The 26,090-nt window shown below is 45.6% G+C and overlaps 2 protein-coding genes across 2 annotated transcripts; both read left to right on the top strand.

Moving 5' to 3' along the window:
- The first annotated feature begins 16,992 nt into the window (after positions 1-16,992).
- Positions 16,993-21,197, top strand: LOC136513440 (CASP-like protein 4B4). Its single transcript, XM_066507444.1, has 3 exons — positions 16,993-17,304; positions 17,430-17,562; positions 20,778-21,197. The coding sequence occupies exons 1-3, from the start codon at positions 17,057-17,059 to the stop codon at positions 20,967-20,969; spliced, it is 573 nt and encodes a 190-aa protein (XP_066363541.1). The 5' UTR covers positions 16,993-17,056; the 3' UTR covers positions 20,970-21,197.
- Positions 21,198-24,701: 3,504 nt separating this feature from the next.
- Positions 24,702-25,889, top strand: LOC136510699 (uncharacterized). The gene has a single exon (XM_066505064.1). The coding sequence runs from the start codon at positions 24,702-24,704 to the stop codon at positions 25,887-25,889; it is 1,188 nt and encodes a 395-aa protein (XP_066361161.1).
- Positions 25,890-26,090: the final 201 nt, after the last annotated feature.

Below are 26,090 nucleotides of genomic sequence, written 5' to 3'. Positions count from 1 at the left end.
TCGGGTAACTCCGTGGATAGCCTTGGGCCTTCCCCCACACACAAGTGGGTCTCCGACGTGCCTTTTGACAAGCCTCTCCCGGATGCTCCCTGCTGTCTTCACTATCAAGCTTCCGGCCGAAACGCCGCGGGCCTTGTTCCCTCTGATACACAGTGGCGGCCACACCACAAACATGGTTGGTGTGATCTCACAAGACTACAAGCCCCTCCGATGTATAACAATGGTGCGCACAAGCACCGAGTGGTAAGAGGTATGCAAACCTCACTAAACACTAGGCCTAAACCTAGAGCAAGCGCATAAGCGGTGGTCTAATCAACCTAAGCACTTCACAAAGCACCTACGCTAATCACCTAATGAATCACTAAGCACTTTGCAAGTGGAGATCACTAAAATGGTGTATCAACACCCTTGATATGTTTCCTTAGCTCCACACACTTCAAATGGCCGGTTGGGGGTCTATTTATAAGCCCCACTGAGAAAGTAGGCGTTGGGATGAAATCACGCTTTTCTGCTACTGACCGGACGCTGATCACGTCTTGACTGGACGCGTCCGGTCATCCCGACCGTTGGAGCCGTGATCCACTGATCGGATGCGGCCAGCATCCGGTCACATGCCACCGGACGCATCCGGTCGCATTTTCATCGCTCTAGAACCTCTCTGTACTCGACCGAACACTATTGTCCTATGTCTAGTCGATCTGCCACTAGCGTCCGGTCACGCCTGTTGCCGAGCCTCTTGATTGTAGCATCCAGTCACTTTTCTCCAGCGTCCGGTCACCTCTGTGAGCTCATTTCTTTATGATCTTGCATACGGCTTGGTTCCTATCTTCAGTTCTTGGACTTTGCTTGATATCTTGGGTCTTCTCTTATGCTTCTAGGGTCTTGCTTATGGTGTTGATCATTGGATCATCACTGTCGCCTTTGTCCAAGTCACTGTCTTGCATCCTATTGAACTTCAAAACAATCACTTGCAAATTCATTAGTCCAATTTGGTTGTGTTGGTCATCAAACACCAAAATTCCAAAGTAAATGGACCAAGGGTCCATTTTCCTTACAATCTCCCCCTTTTTGGTGATCGATGACAACACGACCAAAGCAAGCAAATAATAAAAATTTAGGAATTTAAAAACTATCTACTTGCTAGAATGCAATGCAAGGGTAAGGTTATATGATGCTAAAAGATACTACTTGAAAGACTAGAAGATACCACTCGAACACTTATCTTGCCCTTGCAAAAATCCCCATGTTGTATTATGGATTTAAGCCACAAATTCTCCCCATTACATAGGCTAATCCATAATCTACTATCCTCCCTTTCTCGGACCATTATAACTTATAGACCATTACCACTTGTAAATTATTGTGATCTAGCTTTTGGTCCTACAAATTAGTGCTTGCTTTTGATCCTCCAAATTCTCCCCCTTTGGAATCAAACACCAAAAAGGAAGACATTAGTAGCACAAGGGAGGGTCAAACTTTGTGATCCTTTGTGTGTAGAGTGGAATAGGTCACAAAATTTTACTCTCACATTATATAGATTAAGCTCCCCCTAAATATATGCATACATATGATAGAAGGCAAAGCATATGCATAATTGGAAAAGTATTGCACAAGGGAATTTAATCTATATAATGCACGGAGAAAGCATATAAATATCAAAATGAAATCAACATGATGATATTGGTTTAGAAATACCACATGTAGAAATCAATTTTGATTTCTACCGCTTGTAATCGGTGGTGGATATTTGAAGTATGATGCTTAACTCTGGAGACTCTATTTTCCTTGCAATGAGACTACTACACACATGATAAGCTTGAAAAGGTGTTAGTCTCAAAGCATCCAACTTGTAGAGTAACCTCCCCCTAAATTTGTGCACACAAGTATAAAATACTTGTAGGAAACATGCACATTGATTTTAGAATAAAAAATACCACATGAAAGATGACATCACATGAATGTGAGGGTTATTTTCGAACGGCGATATTTAGGGAGAAATTATCTACAATTTAGACTTTGGCACATATTAGATGAACAATTGAAGGACAAGCTATGTGCCTGTGCTCCTAAATAATTTTAAACCATGTAGAATTACTCCAAGGAATAAGAATGAAACCGAGCAAGCCTACCATACTGAAATACCTAGTGTATGCATGACAAAATATATAAAAATGCAAATGCAAACCTAGGCATGAAGAGTAACTAGATGCTAAAAGATACCAATTGTAGGAAAATTTAAATCTAATACCAATTGAAGTAAATTGAATCTAGTTACCTAACATGGGAAGGGGAATTTAGGTCCATAGTATTCACTAACCCACTTGGCAACAATTTTGTCCATCATGACGCACACCATGAAATGCATCCATACTTTTGCCAAGTCTCCAAATTCCCCGTTGTCCATTGGACTTTTCACTTCCCTTTAGGGATCCAAACCTTCTTGGCGCTTTTCATGATGGAAATGATTTCCTTTGCCACCCAAAAGCATTTGAACCCATTGTTGGCTTGCTTGTTCACCTTGATGGCCACCACCTTGTCATTTTTCTTCTTCTTTAACAAGTATGGTGTGGAGGCCTTCTTGTCCACCTTGTTGGTGTAGGTGTTGGAGAGCTTGCTTGTTTGCTTCTTCTCTTTCTTCTTAGCTCCTCCCCCATTCTTCACCTTGCACTCATAGGACTTGTGACCTTCCTTGTGGCACACGTAGCAAACCATGGTTTGTCCTTCGTCAAGCTTCTTCACTCCCTCGACAGTGTTATCTTGATGAAGTTGGGCTTGCTTTGCCTTACCTTTCTCTTGAGTCAAGTTCTTAGTGAGGTGAGCTACTTCTTGCTTGAGTTGCTCATTCTCCTTTGCAACCTCTTGTGTGCATGTATCTACAACAACTTTCTCAACACAAACTTGGTTGCACAAAGATAAGTCTAAACATAAATCATTACAAGAAGTAGAGGCATCCTTTTTAGACATGTTAAAGATATAACTTTTCTTTTTAGATGCCTTGGTGGGGGTTGAACTAACGGCTTCAAGATTAGCAACTTTATTAGTTAGCTCATCACAATGTTTGCACATGGTTTCCATTTTAGCAAGCAAACTTTTATAAACATCTTGTGAGCTAGCTAACTTTTCTTTCAATCTTTCATTTTTCTTTACAAGTTGCTCATCATTGATTGTGCATGCATTTGTGGTTGCACTAGCTTTAAGTTGCACAATTTTAGTAGATAGTTCAACATTGATATTAGCAAAATTCTCATATTGTTCAAAGCAAAGTTTTGTATGCTTCTTGTGAACTATCTAACTTTTCTTTTAATTTTTTCAAGCTTCTTTTGTTGACAAGTGCAAACTTTAGCATAATTAAGATTTTGTTGCACAAGTTCATCATAAGAAGGCATTTCATCATCACTATCACTTTACTAGAGGATGAGCTTTCGTTACCTCGTGCCATAAGGCACATACGAGAAGAGCTTGATGATGAGTGCTTGCGCCATCGCCTCTTGTGATGGTGTTCTTCTTCACTTGAAGAGTCATCCCATGACCTTATTGATGTGAGGGCTTGATTCTTGCATACCTTCTTCTTTATCTTGGGTGTGGGCTTGTTTGGACAAACTTTCACAAATGCCCCAACTCACCGCATCCATAGCATCCTCTCTTTCTTTGCTCATTTCTTTGATTGGTGAAAATGAGATCTTGAATTTGGATGGGCACACCCTTGACATTGAGCCTTTGGATCATCTTCTCCACCTTGTTGATTAGTTTGATTGATTCTTCATCAAGGTCGGAGGTGGAGGAGGAAGATTGATCATCACTTGAATCTTCATCATCATCATCATCATCTTCTTCTTCATCTTCACTTGAGAAGCTTGAGCTTGAGCTTGTCTCAACTTGCTTACCCTTCATCTTCTTTTTCTTGCCACATGCAAGAGCTTTGCCTTTGCTTGATGAAGAGGCTTCTTCTTGACCCATCTTGCGTCACATTTCAAATGCCACTATCTTGCCAATGACTATGGCCGAGGTCATGGTACTCAAGTCCTCCATATTGTGAAGGATAGTGATGATGCTTACATATTTCTTTTGTGGTAGCATGGAGATGATCTTCCTTATGATGTCCGCATCATCTAGCTTTGTTAATCCTATAGAATGGAGCTCATTGATAATTAGATTCAAACGAGAATACATATCATGAACAAGCTCATCATCTTTCATTTCGAAGGAATCATAATTTTGTTTAACTAGACAATGTTTTTGCTCACGGACATTACTTGTGCCATCACGGAGCTCTTGAAGTTTTAACCAAATTTCATGTACCGTATTTAAAGTGAACACTTAGTTAAACACATCCATGCTAAAAGATTCAAACAAGCAATTTTTTGCTCTAGCATTGAAATGAATTTCCTTTTTGTCATTCTTCGTGGGTTTATCGGGATTCTTAATGGGTTTCATCCTTTCACGAGTGACTCTCCAAACTCCCAAATCAACCTCCTCAAGGTAGCAAGCCATTCTAGCTCTATAGTATGGGAAGTTAGTGCCATCAAAGTGTGGAGGCCTAGAGGTATCCATCCCAACCACTCTAAATAGCGTTGGCTCAACGACGGTTAAGCCAAAGGTCCAAATTGAGCCAACTGGCTCTGATACCAATTGAAGGGGACCATGATGCCTAAGAGGGGGGTGAATTAGGCAACTTAAAAATCTAACTCTAAACAATGGCCTCTTTTTCTAATCTTAGCAAAACCTATGCAAAAGATAAACTATCTAAATATGCAACTACAGTTTTGCTAGTGTGTTGCTATCTCTACCGCAAAAGGAGTAATACAATCAATGTAAATGTGGAAGCTAAAGAGCAAGGTAGAGGTATGCAAACTCCCGTCGATGGCTCTGGTATTTTTACCGAGGTATGGAGAAGCGCATAAGCTTCCCCCTAGTCCTCGTTGGAGCCCCTCGCAAGGAATCCCTCGCAAGGGCCAAGCTCCCGATCAGGTAACTCCGTGGATAGCCTCGGGCCTTCCCCACATGCAAGTGGGTCTCTGACGTGCCTTCTGGCAAGCCTCTCCTAGATGCTCCCTGCCATCTTCACTATCAAGCTTCTGGCCGAAATGCCATGGGCCTTGTTCCCTCCAGTACACGGTGGCGGCCACGCCACAAACGCGGTTGGTGTGATCTCGTAAGACTATAAGCCCCTCTGATGTACAACAATGGTATGCGCAAGCACCGAGTAGTAAGAGGTATGCAAACCTCTCTAAACACTAGGCCTAAACCTAGAGCAAGCGCATAAGTGGTGGTCTAATCAACCTAAGCACTTCGCAAAGCACCTACGCTAATCACCTAATGAATCACTAAGAACTTTGCAAGTGGAGATCACTAAAATGGTGTATCAACACCCTTGATATGCTTCCTCAGCTCCACACACTTCAAATGGCTGGTTGGGGGTCTATTTATAAGCCCCACTGAGAAAGTAGCCATTGGAGCCACGATCCACTGATCGGACACTGCCAGCGTCCGGTCACATGCCACCGGACGCATCCTGTCGCATTTTCGCTGCTCTAGAACCTCTCTATACTCGACTCTGTTGTCCTATGTCTAGTTGATCTGTCGCCAGCATTCGGTCACGCCTATTGTCGAGCCTCTTGATCATAGCGTCCGATCACTTTTCTCCAGCGTCTGGTTACCTCTATGAGCTCGTTTCTTCACGATCTTGCTTATGGCTTGGTTCCTATCTTCATTCTTGGACTTTGCTTGATATCTTAGGTCTTCTCTTATGCTTTTAGGGTCTTGCTTATGGTGTTGATCATTGGATCATCACATCGCCTTTGTCCAAGTCACGTCTTGCATCCTATTGAACTTCAAAACAATCACTTGTAAATTCATTAGTCCAATTTGGTTGTGTTGGTCATCAAACACCAAAATTCAAAGTAAATGGGCCAAGGGTCCATTTTTCTTACAAGTCCAAACTTCATTGCGAGTGAAGTTGTTCAACTCTTCATGCATGGCATTTATCCAATCCAAATCTTGAAGAGCTTCTTCTACATTCTTAGGTTCAACACAAGAGACAAAAGAGTGATGTTCAATAAATGAAGCAAGTTTTTAGGGTGAGTCATTACACCCTTTGATGGACTCCCTATGATGAGATCTTGTGGATGATCTTGTAGTAGAGGTGTATTTCTTCTATTGACCACTTGAGGAGGAGGTTGTGGAGCATCAATATCTTGTACTTGTACCACCATTTGATCATGGGAAACATGGGTGTCTTCATTTTCTACTCTCCCATCTTTATCATCATCTTGTGACACACTTGATGAAGAAGGTGGATGAATCACTTGTACATCATCTTCATCATCTTTAGGCTTGATGTCTCTAACCAGAATGTTCTTCATAGCCTCCCTCAATAGTTCATCACCTACATCATCAAGATTCTCATGTGCTCCTTGGGAGCCGTTAGATTCATCAAATTCCACATCATATGTTTTATCAACCAAGCCGGTGGCATGATTAAATACTCTATATGCTTTGGACTTTGATGAGTAACCAATAAGAAAACCAATATCACAACGTCTTTGAAACTTCCCTAGGTGTTGCCGCTTCTTATAGATGTAGCATTTGCAACCAAACACACTAAAGAAAGAGACGTCCGGCTTCTTCCCATTGAGCAACTCATAAGGTGTCTTGCCAAGGAACTTTTGAAGGAATAGGCGGTTGGATGCATAGCATGCAGTGTTGATAGCTTTTGCCCATAGAGCTTCAGGGGTGTTGTACTCATCTAGCATTGTTCTTGCAAGAGTGATCAATGTCCGGTTCTTTCTCTCAGCTACACCATTTTGTTGAGGAGTATATGTTGCGGAGACCTCATGCTTGATCCCAACTTCATCACAATATGCTTCTATGTTTTTGTTGTCAAATTTCTTTCCATTGTCACTTCTAATCTTCTTGAGCTTCACTTCAAACTCATTTTGTGCTCTTTTGACAAACTTTTTGAAACATGATACAACTTCGGTCTTGTCATGAAGGAAGGACACCCAAGTATATCTAGAGTAGCCATCAACAATCATAAGACAATAGAGATTTCCTCCCAAACTTTTGTATGTTGTTGGTCCAAATAAATCTATGTGAAGGAGTTCTAGCACTCTTGTGGTTGACATGAAAGCTTTGGTTGGATAAGTATTTGCAACTTGCTTGCTAGCTTGACATGCACTACAAAGCTTGTCCTTCTCAAACTTCACGTCCTTCAATTCTCTCACCAAATCATTCTTCATTAGCTTCTTGAGTGAGCTCATCCCAACATGAGTAAGTCTTCTATGCCATAGCCACCCAAGTGTTGTTTTGGTGACTAGGCAAGTCTTCAAATTTGCATCTTTAGAGGTGAAATCCACTAGATATAGGTTGTTGTATCTAAATCCTTTGAATATCACTTGATCATAATCCTTCTTAGATACAACAACTTCCTTCTCGGTGAACAAGCATTGGAAGCCAAGATCACACAATTGTCCAACGGATAGCAAGTTGAAGCTCAATGAACCAACATATAGCATATTTGAGATAGAATGATCATTTGATATAGCCACTTTGCCCAATCCTTTAACCTTGCCCTTTGAATTATCTCCAAATGTGATTCTTTCTTATCCATCTACTTCTTCATCTAGTGAGGTGAACATACAAGGATCACTGGTCATATATTATGTGCAACCACTATCAATAACCCAATGACTTCCACTGGTCTTGTAGTTCACCTACACACAAGAGATCAAGCTTTAAAAACCTAAACTTGTTGAGGGCCCTTCACCTTCTCAACAAGTGACTTTGCAACCCAAATTTTCTTAGGCCTATTCTTGTTGGGAGGTCCTAAGAACATGACTTTCATCTTTCTACTAGAATCTTTTCTAAGCATGTAGTGAGCATTGAAGGCAAAAGGTCTAGCATGCTTGGGCAAGGGTTGTGGTGGTGGAGTTTGGCACTCATGGGCAAAGTGACCTTCTTGTCCACACTCGAAGCATCTCTTTGGCTTTGGCTTTGACTTTTGTTGTTGTTGAGCTTGAGCCTTCTTCTCTTTGTTTGCCATGTACCCAATGCCACTTCTATCCATCTTCATGACGGTATTTATTAGTAGCTCACTTTGAAGATACTTGCCTCTAGTGAACTTGCTCAATCCAATCTTGAGATGCTCTTTCTCCAACTTGAGCTTCTTGTTCTCTTCCTTAAGAGCATCATTGTTTTTCTCTTCCTTGAGCTTCTTGTTTTCTTCTTTGAGCTTCTCATTCTCAAGCATCAACTCATCATCATGATCAAGAGTTTCTAGCACAATAGTGTTGTGACTTTGATCTCTTCAAGATCTTTCTTGAGCTTTTCATTGTCATTCTTGAGCTTGACAAACTCATCATAATCATCGGCCTCAACCATGTGCTTGCCCTTGCTACTAGAACTTTGCTCAATGCTCTCAATGATCAAATCATCACATAATGTAGCTATATCAATCTTAACAACATTGTTAGTAGCATCATGTGGCTCATTGGATAAATATTCTTGAGCAATAACAAGATTATCATGATTAATCTTAAGAGTAGTATATTCATCTTTTAGCATATTATGGCTAGTGATGAGCTCTTTATGCATCCTCTCAAGTTTATCATGTTTATCTTTAAGCTCTTTCTTAGAAGATTTGAGCTCCTTGAGTTTGGATGACATAGCTTCATTTGCTTCTCTAAGCTCAGCCTTTTCGGCTATATCACATTTTGCTAAAAAAGAATCATTTTTAGCTTCTAGCTTGTCATTCTTAGCTCTAGTCTTTATAATGATCTTGGAGTATTTATTTAGCAATTTAACAAAATCATCATAAGAAGGTGATTCATATTCATCATCATCACTATTGCTATCATCATTACTAGCATATTCATCATCACTACTCTCATCATCATTTGATACCTTGCGTTCACCCTTGGCCATAAGGCATAGGTGTGTAGAGGATGATGGCGATAGTGGTGGTGAAGATGATGAAGAGTTAATAACAATGGCGGCCACCTTCTCGTTGTCACTATCATCATCGGATGAGCCACTAGATGAATCAATGTCCGTGAGCCAATCACTGACGATATATGCCTTTCCACTCTTCTTCTTCTTGTGGAAGTCCTTCTTCTTGCCATCTCTCTTCTTGTATGGCTTGTCTTTCTTCTTCTCATCTTCATCACTTGAGTCATCTTTCTTGCCCTTATTCTTGTTCTTGAACTTGTCTTTCTTGGGCTTTGTGCATTGGTGAGCTAGATGACCAAGTTCTCCACAATTGTAGCAATCCATCTCGGAGATTGGCTTCCTTCTAGAGCTAGTGAAGAACTTTTTCTTCTTGCCATCAAACTTGATGCCATTCTTGTTGAGCTTCTTTAACATCTTGGCGATTTTTCTCACCATGAGAGCAAGGCTTGCATCATCAACTTCATCATCACTTGAGCTCTCATACTCAAGCCTTGCTTTGCCCTTCTCTTGACTAGCTTTGAAGGCTAAGTCCTTTTCTTTCTTCTTGTTAGAGGATGAGCCATCTTGAGGTGTGATGTGCATGTACATCTCATGAGCATTGATCTTTCCCAAGATTTGTGTCGGTGTAGCGGTGAAAAGATCACCTTGATGAAGCATGGTCACAATATGCCCATATTTGTCAATGGGGAGGACAATCAAGATCTTTCTTACAACATCGGATGGTTGCATTTGAGTGAGTCCAAGCCCATTGACTTTCTCTACAAGAACATTCAAACATGAATACATTTCATTAGCACATTCTTTAGGAAGCATCTCAAAAGAGTTAAGCTTTTTCATGACAAGATGATAGCGTTCCTCACACTCACTCTTTGTTCCCTCATGGAGCGCACAAACGTCCAACCATAGTGCATGGGCGTCTTTGTGGTTCCTCACCCGGTTGAACACATCTTTGCAAAGGCCTCTAAATATGGTGTTTCGAGCCTTTACATTCTATTTCTCATAATTCACTACATCGCCTTGTAGGTTAGTAGCATCCCAAGGTTTTGGGAAGCCCTGTGAGGCGGCTCTAAGTATTCCAACATCTAGAGCTTCTAAGTACACCTCCATGCGAATTTTCCAATATGGAAAATCATCCCCCTCAAAGATAGGAGGAGGTCCATCCCCATGAGACATCTTTCTATAGGCGGTTAAGTCTAAATACATGAGCACGAGTCTCTGATACCAATTGAAAGGATCAAGATGCCCAAGAGGGGGTTGAATTAGGCTAATTCTAAATTTCTTTGCAATAATTAAACTCTACGGTTAGCCCAATTAACCCCTTGTGCCTATAAAGTGTTTCTATTGATCTAACGCACAAAAGTTTAGCACTCTAAGTTCCAATCCTACTCTAGCATGACAATTCTAGGAATATAAATGACAAGAATTGAATTGCTCAAAGTAAATGCTCAAAGTAAAGAGAGAAGGAGGAACGCGGCGATATTTTGCCGAGGTATCAGAGAGTTGCCACTCCCCACTAGTCCTCGTTGGAGCACCCGCGCAAGGGTGTAGCTCCCCCTTGATTCACGCAAGGATCAAGTGCTCTCTACGGGTTGATTCTTCGACACTCCGTCGCGGTGAATCACCCACAACCGCTCACAACTTGAGTTGGATCATCCACAAGCTCCGCCGGATGATCACCAATCTCCCAATCACCACCAAGCCGTCTAGGTGATGGCGATCACCAAGAGTAACAAGCACGAACTCTCACTTGACCACGACAAGCCTAATGAGAAGGGTGGATGCACACTTTGCTACTCTTGATCTCACTAATGAGGACTCTTTTTGGGATTCTCAAATCTCAATCACCTCACTAGGACCTTGCTCTTCTTGGCACTCTTAAGGATGTTTCTCAGCTGTTGAAATGAGCAAAAGTACCCCCACACATGAATGGAGGAAGTATTTATAACATGGGCTAAAAAACGAACCGTTATGTGCGTCTGCGGGTGACCAGACGCTCCGATCATGTTGACTGGATGCGCTGATCAGTTCACCCTGAACTCTAGTGTTTACAGTGTGATTGGACGCTGGCCAGCGTCCGGTCAGAACTGACTGGACACGTCCGGTCGTGATTTCCCCTCTCTGGAACCTTACTGGAGTCGACCGGACGCTGGCCCTCAGCGTCCGATCACTTCACCTCTTAGCATCCAGTCACTTTCAAACGACTTCACCTTGATCAAATGAACTGACCGGATTCTACGCCAGCGTCCAGTCAGCATTTGACCCTCCATTCACTTCCAACTCTCGATCATACGTGAATAAAGTTTGCTCCAATGGATCTAAGGACTTTTTAGGAGCTATCTACTGCTAGGTTTAGCAAGTGTGTACCACAGCTAACCCACTAGACTCACCTAGGTCAAGCTACCCATCCATACCCCCCTTAATAGTATGGCCAAAGGAAAAACAAAGTTCTAAACTACTCTAAGTGTCTCTTCAACTCCAATCGACACTTAGAACTAGTCCATCCTTAACCTTGTCGTTCATCCTTTGAAAACCGAAATGATTTCCATTATAGGGGCATGACCACCATGATAGCCCAATCGATCTCCATTACCATGACCTAACTTAATTGACTCTGTAAAACACACGTTAGTCATAGTAATCACGTATTATCATTAATCACCGAAACCCAACTAGGGGCCTAGATGCTTTCATAGGTGATGGCGATCACCAATAGTAACAAGCACAAACTCTCACTTGACCACGACAAGCCTAACGAGAAGGGTGGATGCACACTTACTACTCTTCTTGCACTAATGAGGACCTTAATCTTGGATTCTCAAATCTCAATCACCTCACTAGGCTCTTGCTCTCCCTTGCACTCTCAAGGTGTTTCTCAGCTGAATAAATGGGCAAGAGACCTCCATTGGACGAGTGGAATAAGTATTTATATCCCCTCATTCAAAACATAATGTTTGGAGGCTGAGTCATCACTCTGCAGGGTGACCGGACGCTCCGATCAGGGTGACCGGACGCTCCGGTCAGTTATCCCCGCCACTTTGTCAGAAAGAGACGTTATGCTCTGACCGGACTCTAACCAGCGTTCGGTCAGTACCGACCGGACGCGTCTGGTCAAGAAAAACGCTCTCTGGAACCTTACTGATGTCGACCGGACGCTGGTACCTAGAGTCCGGTCACTTCGTTGTTTAGCATCCAGTCAGTTATCGGATCCTGACTAGCGTCTGGTTAGCACCGACCGGACGCGTCCGATCAAGAAATTCCCTGTCTAGAACCTCTCTGGAGTTGACCGGACGTAGGCACCCAGCGTCCGGTCACTTTTCATTCAGCGTCTGGTCAGTACCAAATGACTTCAGTTGATGAAATGAACTGACCGGACTCACCCTCCAACGTTCGGTCACAACCAGATCAGTGTCCGGTCAACATTTGACCCTTCATTCACTTCCAACTCGAAATCTTATGTGAATGAAGTTTGCTCTAATTTATCTTAGGGCAATTCCTGAGCTACCAAGTGCTAGATTTAACAAGTGTGCGCCACCCCCTAACTCACTAGACTTACCTAAGTCAAGCTACTAGTCCATACCCCTCTTAATAGTATGGCCAATGGAAAAACAAGGTCCTAAACTACTCTAAGTGTCTCTCCAACACCAAACGACACTTAGAACTAGTTCGTCCTTAACCTTGTCGACCATCCTTTGAAAACCGAAACGATTTCCATCGTCAGGGGCATGACCACCATGATTGCCCAATCAATTGCCATTACCATGACCTAACTTAAATTGCGTCTGTAAAACACACGTTAGTTATAGTAATCTCGTGTTGTCATTAATCACCGAAACCCAACTAGGGGCCTAGATGCTTTCAACAGCCACATTTTTCTCTGGATTCTGTGTAGCTTGCCCTTCTTTTCTTCAACACTGGCGTCCGTGCATCCCCGTGCACCCCCGCGGCCACAAGGAACACCATTGTCGCTGTCCCTACCACGCACGACGCCGTCGTCCTCCACCGCGCGGTCCTCCACGACGCCGTTGTTGAGCAACCAAGGTGAGGCCTCGAGGGGAAGCAACAACCTAACAAAGCGGCACATGCCATCTACCACATACTCCATGCACCGAGTATAACTCAATTGGTTGGATTAACCTGTCCATCTAGGTTGAAGCCATCGACTTGACACTATTTTTATGGATATATTTCAGATTCAATTTATTACATGATTTAACGTCGTTGTTCTTTCAATTGTAGGTGGCGTGTCGGTCGACAACAAGACGCCTCTTTTAGTGGTAGGCGACGTGCTTGTTGGCAATGATACATCTACAATCACTTTGTCAATAATCTCAAGATTTGTTGGCTCAATCTCACTCTTTCAGAGGTGCTAAGTGAGATGGGGTATGTGTGTGTACGTTTACAAGGGTGAGTCTTAATCCTTTGGAGGGGCTCAAATGGGTAGGGTATATGGGTAGGGTATGTGTGGTGTCGACGTGTCGTGTCTTTATAGAGATGAGTTTACTTATGCGCACGAATGTCTGTATTTGTACTGTGATTAATTCGGAGGAAAAGAAGCTAGCATGTACTCCACTACTGCTAGTGTCTAATTTTGTTTTCTTTTATTTTATAGTTTCAGCAGTTCAATTCAAGAAACTGGAAGCTAATTTTGTTTCCACTTTTGTTGAAAACTTGAAATTTACTATACTAAAAATTTGGAAATGAACAAGGCTAAGAATGAAGATTTGACTCTAATCCAAGAAAGAAACCCATAGTTAAATTGTACAGGAGATATTCTGAAATTTCACTAAGCTATGTAAATTTGACTCTAATATGAACTATCTGTATTCTACTACGCAATTTGTTTGTTTGCTACCGTGGACCCCTTTTTTGTATAATTTACGCTATCGTCGATAGATGCCCAGCCTGCGCCGCTGCTAGAAGGGGTTTTTTTTGGGGTAGTGGTGATGGAAATAGCAATAATGTGATAGCTAATTAGTTATCGTTCATACCTATGTGCGATAAGGCAAAAACTGCGCCTTGCGATCCGATGAAAGCAAAACATTGGTGCAACGGTGCTTTGATGCATGCTTCCTTCAAAATGGTAGTCACTAGCTAGGTGCTAGCTTATTTAGCAAACGAAGCCTTGCGTGACCTTGCAGTCTTGCATGTGTGGTAGGCAAACCATGCTGGTGACTGATGACTTGCTCGTTGGATTGGAACTGGAACGTGGGTGATGAGAGGACAAGCAGAGGTTCTCTTGCACGCTAGGCTTTGAACCCGCATAATGCCAGCCAAGCATGAAGGTTGGAGGCCTTCCTAAGTGCTATTGATTGCTTGGACGTCTGGGCACCTACGCATCACAAGTGAAAGTGCAACTCATGATAATCAGGATGAGCTGGCGACGGTGCCGTAGGATTGGATTGGATGCGCGGGTACACGCAAACACGCACTGATTTCGCAAAAAAAAATAATATGATTTTTCTAAGATATATTAATCATATCAAATCATATTTTTTTTGCGAAATTAAATGAAAAAAAAAATTATATGAAAATTATAGATCTCGACGAGATCTACAACTTTCTAGTTTTGAGTTTTTTCATTTGAAGTCGTTAAGATGCTCAAAAAAAATTAATAACATATTTGAACTTAAGGGCATTTTCGTCTTTTCACACCTGCAGTTTAACGGCGTTAGAGCCCAAACTGACGGAAGTGGCATGGATGACACGAAAAAGTTGGAGTAGTGGCGCTGAAGACCGCTGAATTTTTTCAGGGACACACAGGGAATTACGATCTTTTATAAGGGCACACAGGGAAAAGTCTCTATATCTATACACTGACACCAATCAAGTTTTGTTATGAGTCGACCAATCGAATATGGGAACAACAACCACTCAACATAGTCCATGAGGGCTGAATGCCAACTCAACGCTAGTTGAGGATTGATACTTCCTATACTTTGGTATGCCCCCGACTAATCGAATATGGGAATAACAACAACCACTCAACATACTCCTTGAGGGCTGAATCCCAACTCAACGCTAGTTGAGGTTTGATACTTCCTATACTTTGGTATGTCCCCATGAGGGTCGAAAGTTGACTAAACTCCATTTGTGGTTTAGATACCACCTCAACTTTGGTATGCCCCTTGAGGGACGACTTTTGACTCGAAGGTAGTTGAGGATCGGGTACTAGAAAACCACTTGATGCTTGATGCACACTATAAGGGATGACCTCCAACCATGGAATCACTCAGGGTCCACAATCTCTCAGAATAATAAGGGTTTCTGAATAAGTCCCTCACACTTTCACTACCATAAGGTACTCGAAAATCAAATTAAGACCCTCCACTCAATTCTACAAAATTGAGCGGAGGTCCGAGGGCTACACCCATTATGTGGCTAGTTAGTGCACTCATAGTGACAAGAAAACTCAAAGCACTTGGGTACTCGAGCTTGATGGCCTAAAGCACTCGTGCATTTAGGCTCGATGACTTAAAGCACTCAAGCACCAAGGCACTTGAAGCACTTGAATGCTAAAGCACCCATACTCAAGTTGCAACTAGTCAAGTAAGAAGAGGAAGAGAAGTAGCTCAAGTATGAAGGATCGTGGGCTTGCAACGATATGACCCTGGGTATCATCAAGGAAGACATAGTCCCACATATAGAGATAGGGTAGGACTCGCCCTAACTTGCTTTGTATTATAAGAAAAAAAACTACCGCTGGGTATTCTTCTAAATATGGGAAACCTTATTGTAATAGGACTAGGAAATAAATTCTAGTAAGAAAAGAAACCAACCATGTAACCCTACTCTTTGGACTATATAAGGTGGACTGGGGTCCCTAGATTAGAACGTCACAACTAAAGGTACCAGCCAACATCCAGAGCCTCATCAAATAACATCTCTCAATGTACCTCATGGGCAAAATAGATACATGGACACCCCTAGGAGAACAAAGACGATGGTGACGACAGTAGGAAGGGAGCAATGGTGGTTAATGGAGAACCGTTGAAAGCCCATCCAGATAAACATGAGGTAAACTAGTATTGGTAATTTATAAATGGCACATTGGTGGCCCGCCCTCTTCCCATCGCTAATGAACACGCAGAAGCAGAAGAGGAAGAGGCAGGGATCCATAAACATGAGAAAACCAAAGGAAGCTATAGAGATATCTCTGATATAAAGACTAGTCGACCACTTATTTGGTACGTTAGCGATGTTATCTACCACTTACTAGGTTATTATGAAGCTCAATGTCTACAAGACAAGTTACATCAAACCCAAGCCACAATTTACCCAAAGGCATGGCGTAAAGGTCACTCACAATGGGGGTGTTCACATAATTTATTCTCATCTAAAGCTATGACACATCAACAAGTTTGCTTAGTTGGAATGGTATTTATGAGGAAAGAGAAATAGTTTTATTATGATAAAACTCATCCACCATGTTTACCGATAAAATAAAACACAATGAAACCTCCATAGAGACCGATATGTTTAATTCTCATACGCTCTCAAGGATATTCTATGCGAGATAAGCAAAGAATTATGAAACTGCAACGCTATATATTTCATATGCTAGATTTGATCATAGTACTATATCACTAGGCTATGAAACTGTGCACTGAGATCGACTATTTATCTATTTTGCTCAGTTGTAAATTTGATGAAGCACTCTTGGTAATTGTGTTTTGAAACTCTACATTGAGACTGACATAAGAAGTCTTTGGCCCCATGTGGATGCTGAGTATGAGCCAGCGCACACAGCCGTACAGATGGCGCCGCAGAAGATCCTCTGCCGGCCGGCCAAAAATAACATGGTGAGCGGCATAGGCGGAGCTAGCTAGGTGGCACGTTATGCCATGGACCACCATAGAATATGGATTAATGTTAAAACTACAGCATATGTGTTCTATAATATAATGCGTATTGTATTTAGAGCACTATTATTTAGCTCATTACATTTAGTTGAAGCACCCTTACATTAAACCCTAGCTACGCCACTGGTGAGCGGTGACTTGCGCGACCCGCCAGCTTCATCAATATATGGCTGCCGCCATGGCCCACGTCCAACCATCTCCGTTTCCTTGCCCGTCCCGCGAGCACCACTCCCCACACCAGCGCAGCCGCCATGGCCGACGTCGAGAAGGCCGTCCCCGTGGCCGCACCACCGGCCGAGGGCGCGGGCGGCGACGCTGCGGGCGGGAGAACCGGCGCGGTGGGCGCCGTGCTGCGGCGGTGGCGGACCCAGGACCTCCTGGACCGGTCGGGGTCCGCGCTGCGCGCCGGGGCGTGGGCGCTCTCCCTGCTGGCGTTCCTCGTCATGGTCTGCAACGAGCACGGGGACTGGAGGCAGTTCGATCGCTACGAGGAGTACAGGTGAGCGCGTCTCTTCCCGTCTCTGTCTTTTGCCTTCTCTGTCTGGCCGTTGGGTCTCCCGTGCAAGGACTTGTGTGCTTCTCGATTCTTCCCGTCCGACGAATTGACATCGGTTTGCTTGTCAGGTACATCGTTGCCATCGGTCTGCTGGCCTTCGTCTACACGACGCTGCAGCTCCTCCGGCATGGCGTCCGCCTCACCGGCGGCCAGGACCTGCAGCCCAAGACCGGCCTCCTCGTCGACTTCGCCGGGGATCAGGTACCTCTGCCTGCACATTACAACACCTCTGCTCTGAATTCTGCTTGCCTGCTTGGGCGATTCGTCTCTAATCCATGAGCCTTGGATTCTGCAATTAATTTGTATCAAACATTCAAACTTGTATTGCATTGCCATACCTCGTTGGGGGGTTAATCAGAATCACGGGTTTCTTGCACGATACACAAAGCCAGAGGTACTTGAATGCCGCGGCGAAACTTTTTTGTTTGCACAAGTCGTGCATCAGTAGCAGAGTATGAGGATCCACGAGCAGCTTGTGTATTGCCCACCTCGTGAAGACAACTGTTTTTGGGTTATAATGGTTGGACCACTATTGTTGCGTAGGTGTTATGCGCTGGAATTCTATTGCTCTTCGGCTAGTATTTCAGTACCTAATTAACTAATAATTGCGCAAGCTGTCGAAACGTGTTTCCAAAGTCCATATGGCACTTCCAGCACAGCCTGTTCGCTTGCTCGTAAACGATCGTAAATTTCTAGTTGAGAACAGTGTTTTTCTCTCACAGCAAACCAGCCAGCAGTAAATAATCCATGATACGATACGGCCTCCCGAACAAGCTGTAAATTGCATACTATAGTACCTCTGAAGCACAGGCCATTTCTATTATAGAAAAAAAAAAGAAAAAAATCTGGTTGGCAGATATGATCTTTGAAGAAAATTTTTAAGGACTCTGGATGCATATGCATCCTAAATTTCTTGAATTTCAATTGGCAAACTGCTGGTTCAATTTCCTTCCACTGTAGGTCTGTGTCCAACCTATGTGAAACATATCATAGGAATATCACGAGCCGTCTGAACATGCCAAATTCCTATTCTAGTATTTGTTCGATAGTGATGTGGTTGTGCTCTAAATAAGGAGGACCATATAGCAACATATTCACATAGATATCAGAGGAGGCCAGGAGGGTGAACTTGACACTTGAGATTTTCTATACGAAGCACCAACACGAAAGTCACCACATTGGATGAGTTTATGGGAAATTATACCTAGAGCTTAGGGACAGTGACATGCGTCGACAATCCAGAACCTGAGTGCTCCCTTTTTTATGATTCATGAATGCACATATATAAAACCACATAATAATCCGGGGTCATGACTTCTTGCACGATGCGGAATGTCAGAGGTGCTCCAAGCTGTGGTCAAACATTTTGTTTGCAAAATCCTGCATCACCAGCAGATCACGCATTGGTCATTCAGGTCTGGGTAATAAATTTCTGTGGTGCATAGCACCACAATTGTTTTCGGCGACAATTGCACAAAGAATTTTTTTTCTCACTAGGAGTTATCCACTGGAATTTCGACGCATTCCAGTAAATACATCACTTTATTCCGGTATTTAAGTATTGAGCAAGCTTTACTAATGAGATGCACTCTTTCATAAGTCCACACGGAACATCCAGCTCTTGACAGAATTACTCCATACACGTACCCTGATAGGAAAGGCATCAGCCATTGCACACGCCAAATTCACTCTTTTCTTCGTTTCACAATGCTAGGCAATGGGAATGCTCTACGGCCTTGTTTAGATTGCCTCAAAATTCAAGTTTTTTCACTCTCTCTTCATCACATCAATTTTTGACATATGCATGAAGCATTAAATATAGGTAAAAAAATAACTAATTGCACAGTTTGGTTGTAAATCACGAGACGAATCTTTTGAGTCTAGTTAGTCCATGATTGAATAAAGTTTGTCAAATACAAACGAAACATGCTACAGTGTCCCGATTGCAAAAAAAAAAAAAAAAAAAAAAAAATTACAATCTAACCGAGGCCTAGATGAGATGTACTGACAGCGACATATAGATGTCAGGAAACATGAGCTTGATGCCCAAGGTTTTCTTTTCCTAGTGCAGACAAAAAGGACACATAGGATTTTTGTAATCTGAACCTGCAGGCCACGCTATGGGCTGGGGAAAATGATTTTTTTATCGGAGGTTTGATGACGTGACGGTCACTGCATATCTACTATACTAAGGCCCGGTTTAGATTGCGAAAAATTTGGCAAAACGACACTGTAGCGTTTTCGTTGTTATTTGACAATTAGTGTCCAATCATAGTCTAATTAGGCTTAAAAGATTCGTCTCGTAAATTTCGTCTAAACTGTGTAATTAGTTTTATTTTTTATTTATATTTAATGCTTCATGCATGCATTTTCGTATTCGATGTGACGGGAAATCTTGAAAAATTTAACGTTTTGGGAGAGAACTAAACTGGGCCTAAATAGGCCTCACTAAAATATTTTTCTGGGATTTTGTGAAACCACGTCATCTAGAGGCCCCACAACCATCGGTCACTACGTAGGCACCTCTTCGGATCTCCGTTTGTGTTACAGGACTGAACAATTGTTCGTCGGTTATTTCGTGGGCATGCAGTGCAAGCAAGGCACCGACCGTGGGCATGCAGCAAGCATTTAATAATATTATTGGTAGCGGCGTTAGATGCATCAGCGTCAAGCAATAAGCAACACCACTTCTCCATTAGTTCCTTTCCTGCCAGTTAGCATCCCTTACGTCCATTGTCCTTCCAAGTTCCAATCCATAGATAGAGATATATAATTCCGGCTTCCGATTGCAGAGGTATCCAGTTCGTGACTTCTCTGTTTTCTGCCCCATGGCATCCCTTCTGTCCGCTCATCTTCCAATTCATCAATATATGGCTCCCGGCTGTAGAACAAGCGAGAGAAGATATGTTTTGTGCTTCCTATCTTCTTCTGCGTTGAAAGGCTCCAAACCATGGCTGCATGACGCATCCTTGCACATAGAGTGTGCGTTGCGTCACCGGCACCGAAAGAGAAGAGTTGTCGCCGTGCGCCACCTAGGTCGTCCGCCCTAACAAGTTAGCGCCCTGGCAAACCCAGCGGCCACAGCCTCCCGTACCTATCGTCGTCACGGGACAGGCTGCTCATGCCACGTGCGCACTGAAGCCGTGAGGTAAAGAGGATGAAGGCATACAACATGAAGCCACAGGTATTGGAAGATTAAAGCATGAAGGGACGTGCGTAAGAGAGGATAGGTGAGAGAGTCGTAAGTATTTCCTTTCCATGTATAATCACGGGATACATGTCTCATATATGTTGTATTACATAGCAGGGGGTTCAAAAATTTTCAGGCTAAAACCATGCTTATCGAGCTGTGTAATTCAGCCGTTTACCTGACCTGAACAACAATCACAGCTCGGCCGTTTCTGTCCATTCTCCAGGTGACCGCCTACCTGATGATGTCGGCGCTGTCAGCTGCGATCCCGATCACCAACCGCATACGCGAGGGCGCTGACAATGTGTTCACCGACTCGTCGGCGGCGTCCATCAGCATGGCCTTCTTCGCCTTCGTCTGCCTGGCGCTCTCCGCCATCATCTCCGGCTTCAAGCTCGCCAAGCAGACATACATCTGATCTGAGGCTCTGTACACGGACACTTGCGTATATATAGTAGTACTTCACATGTTTGTTGGCTCAGTTGTGTACAGTCTGAATTACGTGCGTCATTTACCCTTGGTTTCATTGTATATACAGGTCTGGTTCATTGTGACTGTCTAAGAGCTTTGCCACCAATTGGAACGTAGATGGTGTATGTATTGGTGTGTGTGTGTTTAGATGAATGAATTGAAGATAGCTACACTACATTGTTGGATTAATTTGTTTTCATGAAAAAATGACTAACAAGGTGTTTATTTTTAAGGGCATCTCAGTGCGGGTGAGTCGATGCATCTGAGAAAAAACCACGGCCACGGCAATCCCAAACGATAATGATACAATTAAGACATCCGTCCGTCTGTTCGGACACCTCGCTCCACTCATCCTCGCACGCGTCGCTCGCCCAACGACCCTCTCCATTATCCTCTCGTCCGTTTCCAAGAAAACGCTCCCGCACGCCTCGCTTTGCTCCACTCCCGCACGCGGCACTCGACTGTCAGCCCTACCAATAAGCGCGGTGTGCGGCTGCCCTCTCTCACTCTCGGCGCTTGGCCGCTGGCCCTGTCGCGTCACGCAGCTTCTGCCACCAGCCCGCCGCCTACAAACGCCGTGCGCGCTGCTATCTCTGGCGAGCTCCACACGCCGACGAGCCACCATTCTCCCAAGCAGCAAGGAGATATTGCGATGTGATGAAAATGCATGTTGCAAGCGTATGTCTCAAGTGCTTCAGATATTTCAAAGGTATGTTGCAAGTGTTTTAAATGGATGTTGCAAAAGTAGATCGGGATGTTGCATATGTTAAATGGTTGTACGCGTATTGTCGGGGACCTAATACCGGGGGACCCGATGAGGTGGAACTGATAAACCATTGAACGTTGACACTCCCGATCAGACAAGAACGTTACTGCATCTCTTGTTCAAAACGACGTGAGACTGGTTTCGCCTCGTCCGACCCCCGAGGGTCAAACTCCGCCTCGCCCGACCCCCAAGGGTCACACTTCGCCTCGCCTGACCCCCGAGGGCCAGATTCCGCCTCGCCTGACCCTCGAGGTCTAGACTCCGCCTCGCCCGACCCCCGAGGGCTAGGCTTCGCCTCGCCCGACGGACGAGGGCAGAGTCCGCCTCGTCTGACCCCCGAGGGCTAGGCTCCGCCTCGCCCGACGGCCGAGGGCAGACTCCACCTCGCCCTACAAGTACGCCCTGCTCCATCATAAGGATGAGCACAGAGTACGACTTGACATTTGGGTCAAACACAGCACCAAGGACCATGCCCTGCGCCTCGGCAGGAAAAGTACCGCCAGGGTACGATGGGATAGGCGCTTTAGACCATTCTGGCATTACGGAGTCTGAACAGTATTGTAGGCGTCGTCTTTGGCCCTCAGACACGGAACCCGACATAGACATACGACAACCACTACGGTCCAGGGAGAGACTTGCGCCTTCTACAAATGACGGATATACTGTCACCACGCCGTGGTCCCAAAGGAGCGACGCCCGCTCCGCGACCCCTTGGGCCCACCAGATCGGAGCACTCGCTTCGGCCTCCGGACGTCCTCTCTGATCGAAAAGCCTTGCCCAAGGCGCTACTTCTGACTCTGACCCCCACGTCCCTTCGACCGGGGCTCATAGGAACCAGGCGGCATGCGGAGAAAGGCAGGGCAAGGCACATAAGTCAAAACCACTATACCAGAGTCCATACCCTACGCGGAGCAGTACTCTGTAGCCATCCTGACATTCTACAGTGCATCAACAGTGTTGTAGGCGCCTACCATTATCTGGTATCCACCGATATGGGCAACAAGGCTTGGTAAACATGGACAACAAGGCTCGGTAGCATACGCACCCTTTCCCTCTCACTTGTAAAGCCGTCCCCTTCATCTATAAAAGGGGATGTGCTTCCTCCAGCAAAGGGGACCGACTCTTGACAGATAAGTAGAACACACACACAACACGACAAACACAGCTGAGCAGCGACCAAACTCTCGGCAACCTTTTTGATCATTCCATCAGAGACTTGGGACTCGTCCCTCTCTCAACTGTTTTGTACCCCCTACTACGATCCATTTTTGGTACTAATAACATGAGCAGCAGCAGCAAACTGGACGTAGGGACATTCTGCCCGAACTAGTATAATCCTCATGTCCTTTAGTGCACCATCTGGGCCTAACGCGCATCAATTATAAATTTACTTGTCGGTGTTTGTTTGAAACACCGACAGTTGGCGCGCTAGGTAGGGGCCTTTGCGCGTTCCAAATCAGGCCTCGAATGGCTAACCACGCAATCAGCCAGGTCCCGGGCGCACACGTGTGTTTCGGTGACCTGGACTTCATTATCAAACTGGAAGGAGAGTTGGCGCTGGCCCACGTAGCCGTTCAGTCTCCCCCATCCGCCAACCTCAGCTACCGGAGGCTTGAGGGCCAGCTGGGCGTCTTCCTTGGACCCCAGCTGTCTAGAGAGGCCCCGCGCCGCATCACCCTCTCTCCGGAACGCTCCACATGGCGTGCCTCGACGGCGTTTCCGTTTGGTCTCCGCAACACCACGGCAACCGTAAGCCACCTTGTGGCCCAGCGCGTGATCCCGTTTCCTGCGAACAGCGAGTTCGTGGGGATGATCGAAAGCGTTACTGAATCCCTCCGTGGCCTCCTCGCGGAGGGCCCGGGGTCGGACTCCGATTTTGACTCCGGTCGGGGGAGCCATCATCCCTCCTGGGAATGCTTCATGGCAGTAACCTCCGAGGGACATGTCGAAAGTGCCTCCGAGGAGGAGGTCACCCCGGCGGGCAACTTCGGCAATGGAGCCGACGGTGGGGCAGCAGCCCCACCTCATGTAGGGGTGGAGCAGCTAGAAGCCTAAAAATGGGAAATAGATGAAACCGAATAGTAGCTTGTCCGGGAATACAAGAGGATCGACGAGGAGATTAGACGCCATGGAGATAGAGGACACGCACGCGTCATGGCCCGCGATGTGAACCAAAGGATCATTGCCGACGATGAAACCCTTCCCCGCTTTCCTCGTGTGAGCCAGAACATCGCCACCGCGATGGCCCTGCTTCATGGCCTTCCAGAGGCCGCGACGCCCGAGGATCGCCGGGTCCACCGCGAGATTCACACGCTACTTGAGCGTGCGGCAGCACAGTAGGCAGAGAGCTCGATGTCTCGGCGACACGAGCCCGACACCAGCCAGCGAACCCCCTCGGTGCGCCCTACCAAGGATGCATCGATCCACCAGGCGCCGCAAGGCGATGTGCAGCGCATCGCGATCCCAGTGCATCAACGTCTCGACCACAACTGCGACGCACACATCACCCTCGACGCCCATAGACGCGCCCATAGCGACCCGAAGGAAGGGGCCCGTCGCAACTATCATCCTTGATGCGGTGGATGCTATGACAGCGGCGAGGACCGGAGCCCAAGCCTCGACCTGTTGGGCCCTCAGGCCTTTGGCTATCACATCCTCAACGCCGTGTTTCCACCGAGGTATCGACCACCTACCAACATCCCTAAGTACTCCAGGGAGACAAACCTTGAACTTTGGCTTGAAGACCATCGGCTTGCCTATCAAGCCGGTGGTGTGGATAATGACGATTTCATTATCTGCAACCTTCCACTGTTCCTTGCTAATTCGGCACGAGCGTGGTTGGAACACCTTCCATCCGATGCCATCCAAGGTTGGGCGGACTTAAGGGAGATCTTTGTGGGGAACTTCCAGGGCATGTATAAACGTCCTGGAAACCCCTGGGACCTCAAAAACTATCGCCAGAAGGTCGGCCAAACCCTCCGTGGGTACATCCAGTGCTTTTCCCGACAGTGCAATGAGCTCCCTAACGTTGCCAACATCAATGTGATAGGATCCTTCCTGTCCAGGACGACCTGTGAGTCTCTGGTCCACAAGCTAGGACGTAAGGGTCCACGGACCACCAAGGAGCTTCTAGACATCACCACCAGCCACGCCTCAGGAGAAGAGGTGGTCAAAGCAATCTTCGACTGTTCCAACAGCAAGGCAAGGTGGGAGGAGGGTGCCGACGAAGGCACCTCCAACCATTCCGCCAAAAGGAAAAATAAGAACCAACGACGCGAGGACCCACTCGTTGCTGCTGCTGACCGCAAGGGTGGTCGGAAGCCCATGGAGGGCACGCCAAACCACTTCAAGAAAATGCTCGAGGGGCCATGCCCGAACCACGCCTTCCCCGTAAAGCATCTGTTCAAGGACTATGGCCTCATGCGCAAGTTCTTAGTCAGGAGCGCCAATAAGGGGGAGCGGGAGAAGGAACCTACCCCCGCTGCCGACGACACCGAGGAGAAGGACGACGACTTTCCAACGCCGGATGGCTACCTCATGATCTTTGAAGGCTCAATGGCCTATGACTCCAAACGTTGTCAAAAGGTCGCACGTCGCCAAGTCTACATGGCCCAGCCGGCCACACCACTCTTCCTCCGGGGGTTAGAGGCCGCCATAACCTTCGATTGGACCGACCATCCGAATGCCATCCCACATCCGGGAAGGTATCCGCTTGTCGTCGACCCGATCGTCGGCCCAAAATGCCTCACCAAAGTTCTAATGGATGGAGGCAATGGCCTCAACATCATGTACGCAAAGACACTCGACGTGATGGGCGTTGACCGAACACACCTCCGCCCAGCCCGAGAGCCCTTCCACGGCATCATCCCCGGAAAGCAGGCCACACCACTCGGACAGATCGATCTACCTGTTACCTTTGGGGATCAGTCCAACTACAGGACTGAGACCCTCACCTTTGATGTGGTAGGGTTCCCTAGAACTTTCCATGCCATTTTGGGACGACCATGCTACACGAAGTTCATGACCGTCCCCAACTACATGTACCTCAAGCTAAAGATGCTAGGCCCACACGGGGTCATCACCATCGGCACCTCCTTCTAGCGGGCTTACGAGTGCGAAGTTGAGTGCTGCGGCCATGCCACAGCAATCATCGCCTCCGGAGAACTCGCTGCCCTTAGGGAAGAAGTCATCGAAGAAACGCCCGACGCAAAGAGGTTGTCCGGATCGTTCAAGTCAGCAGAGGGCTCCAAAGAGGTCCTCATGGACCCCAGTAGTTCCGAGGGTAAAATGGTATGCATAGGT

The sequence above is a fragment of the Miscanthus floridulus genome, chromosome 16 (assembly GCF_019320115.1).
Source record: "Miscanthus floridulus cultivar M001 chromosome 16, ASM1932011v1, whole genome shotgun sequence".
Lineage (NCBI taxonomy): Eukaryota > Viridiplantae > Streptophyta > Magnoliopsida > Poales > Poaceae > Miscanthus > Miscanthus floridulus.
Note: the sequence above shows the minus strand (reverse complement) of the source record. Positions and strands in the feature narration are given on the sequence as shown.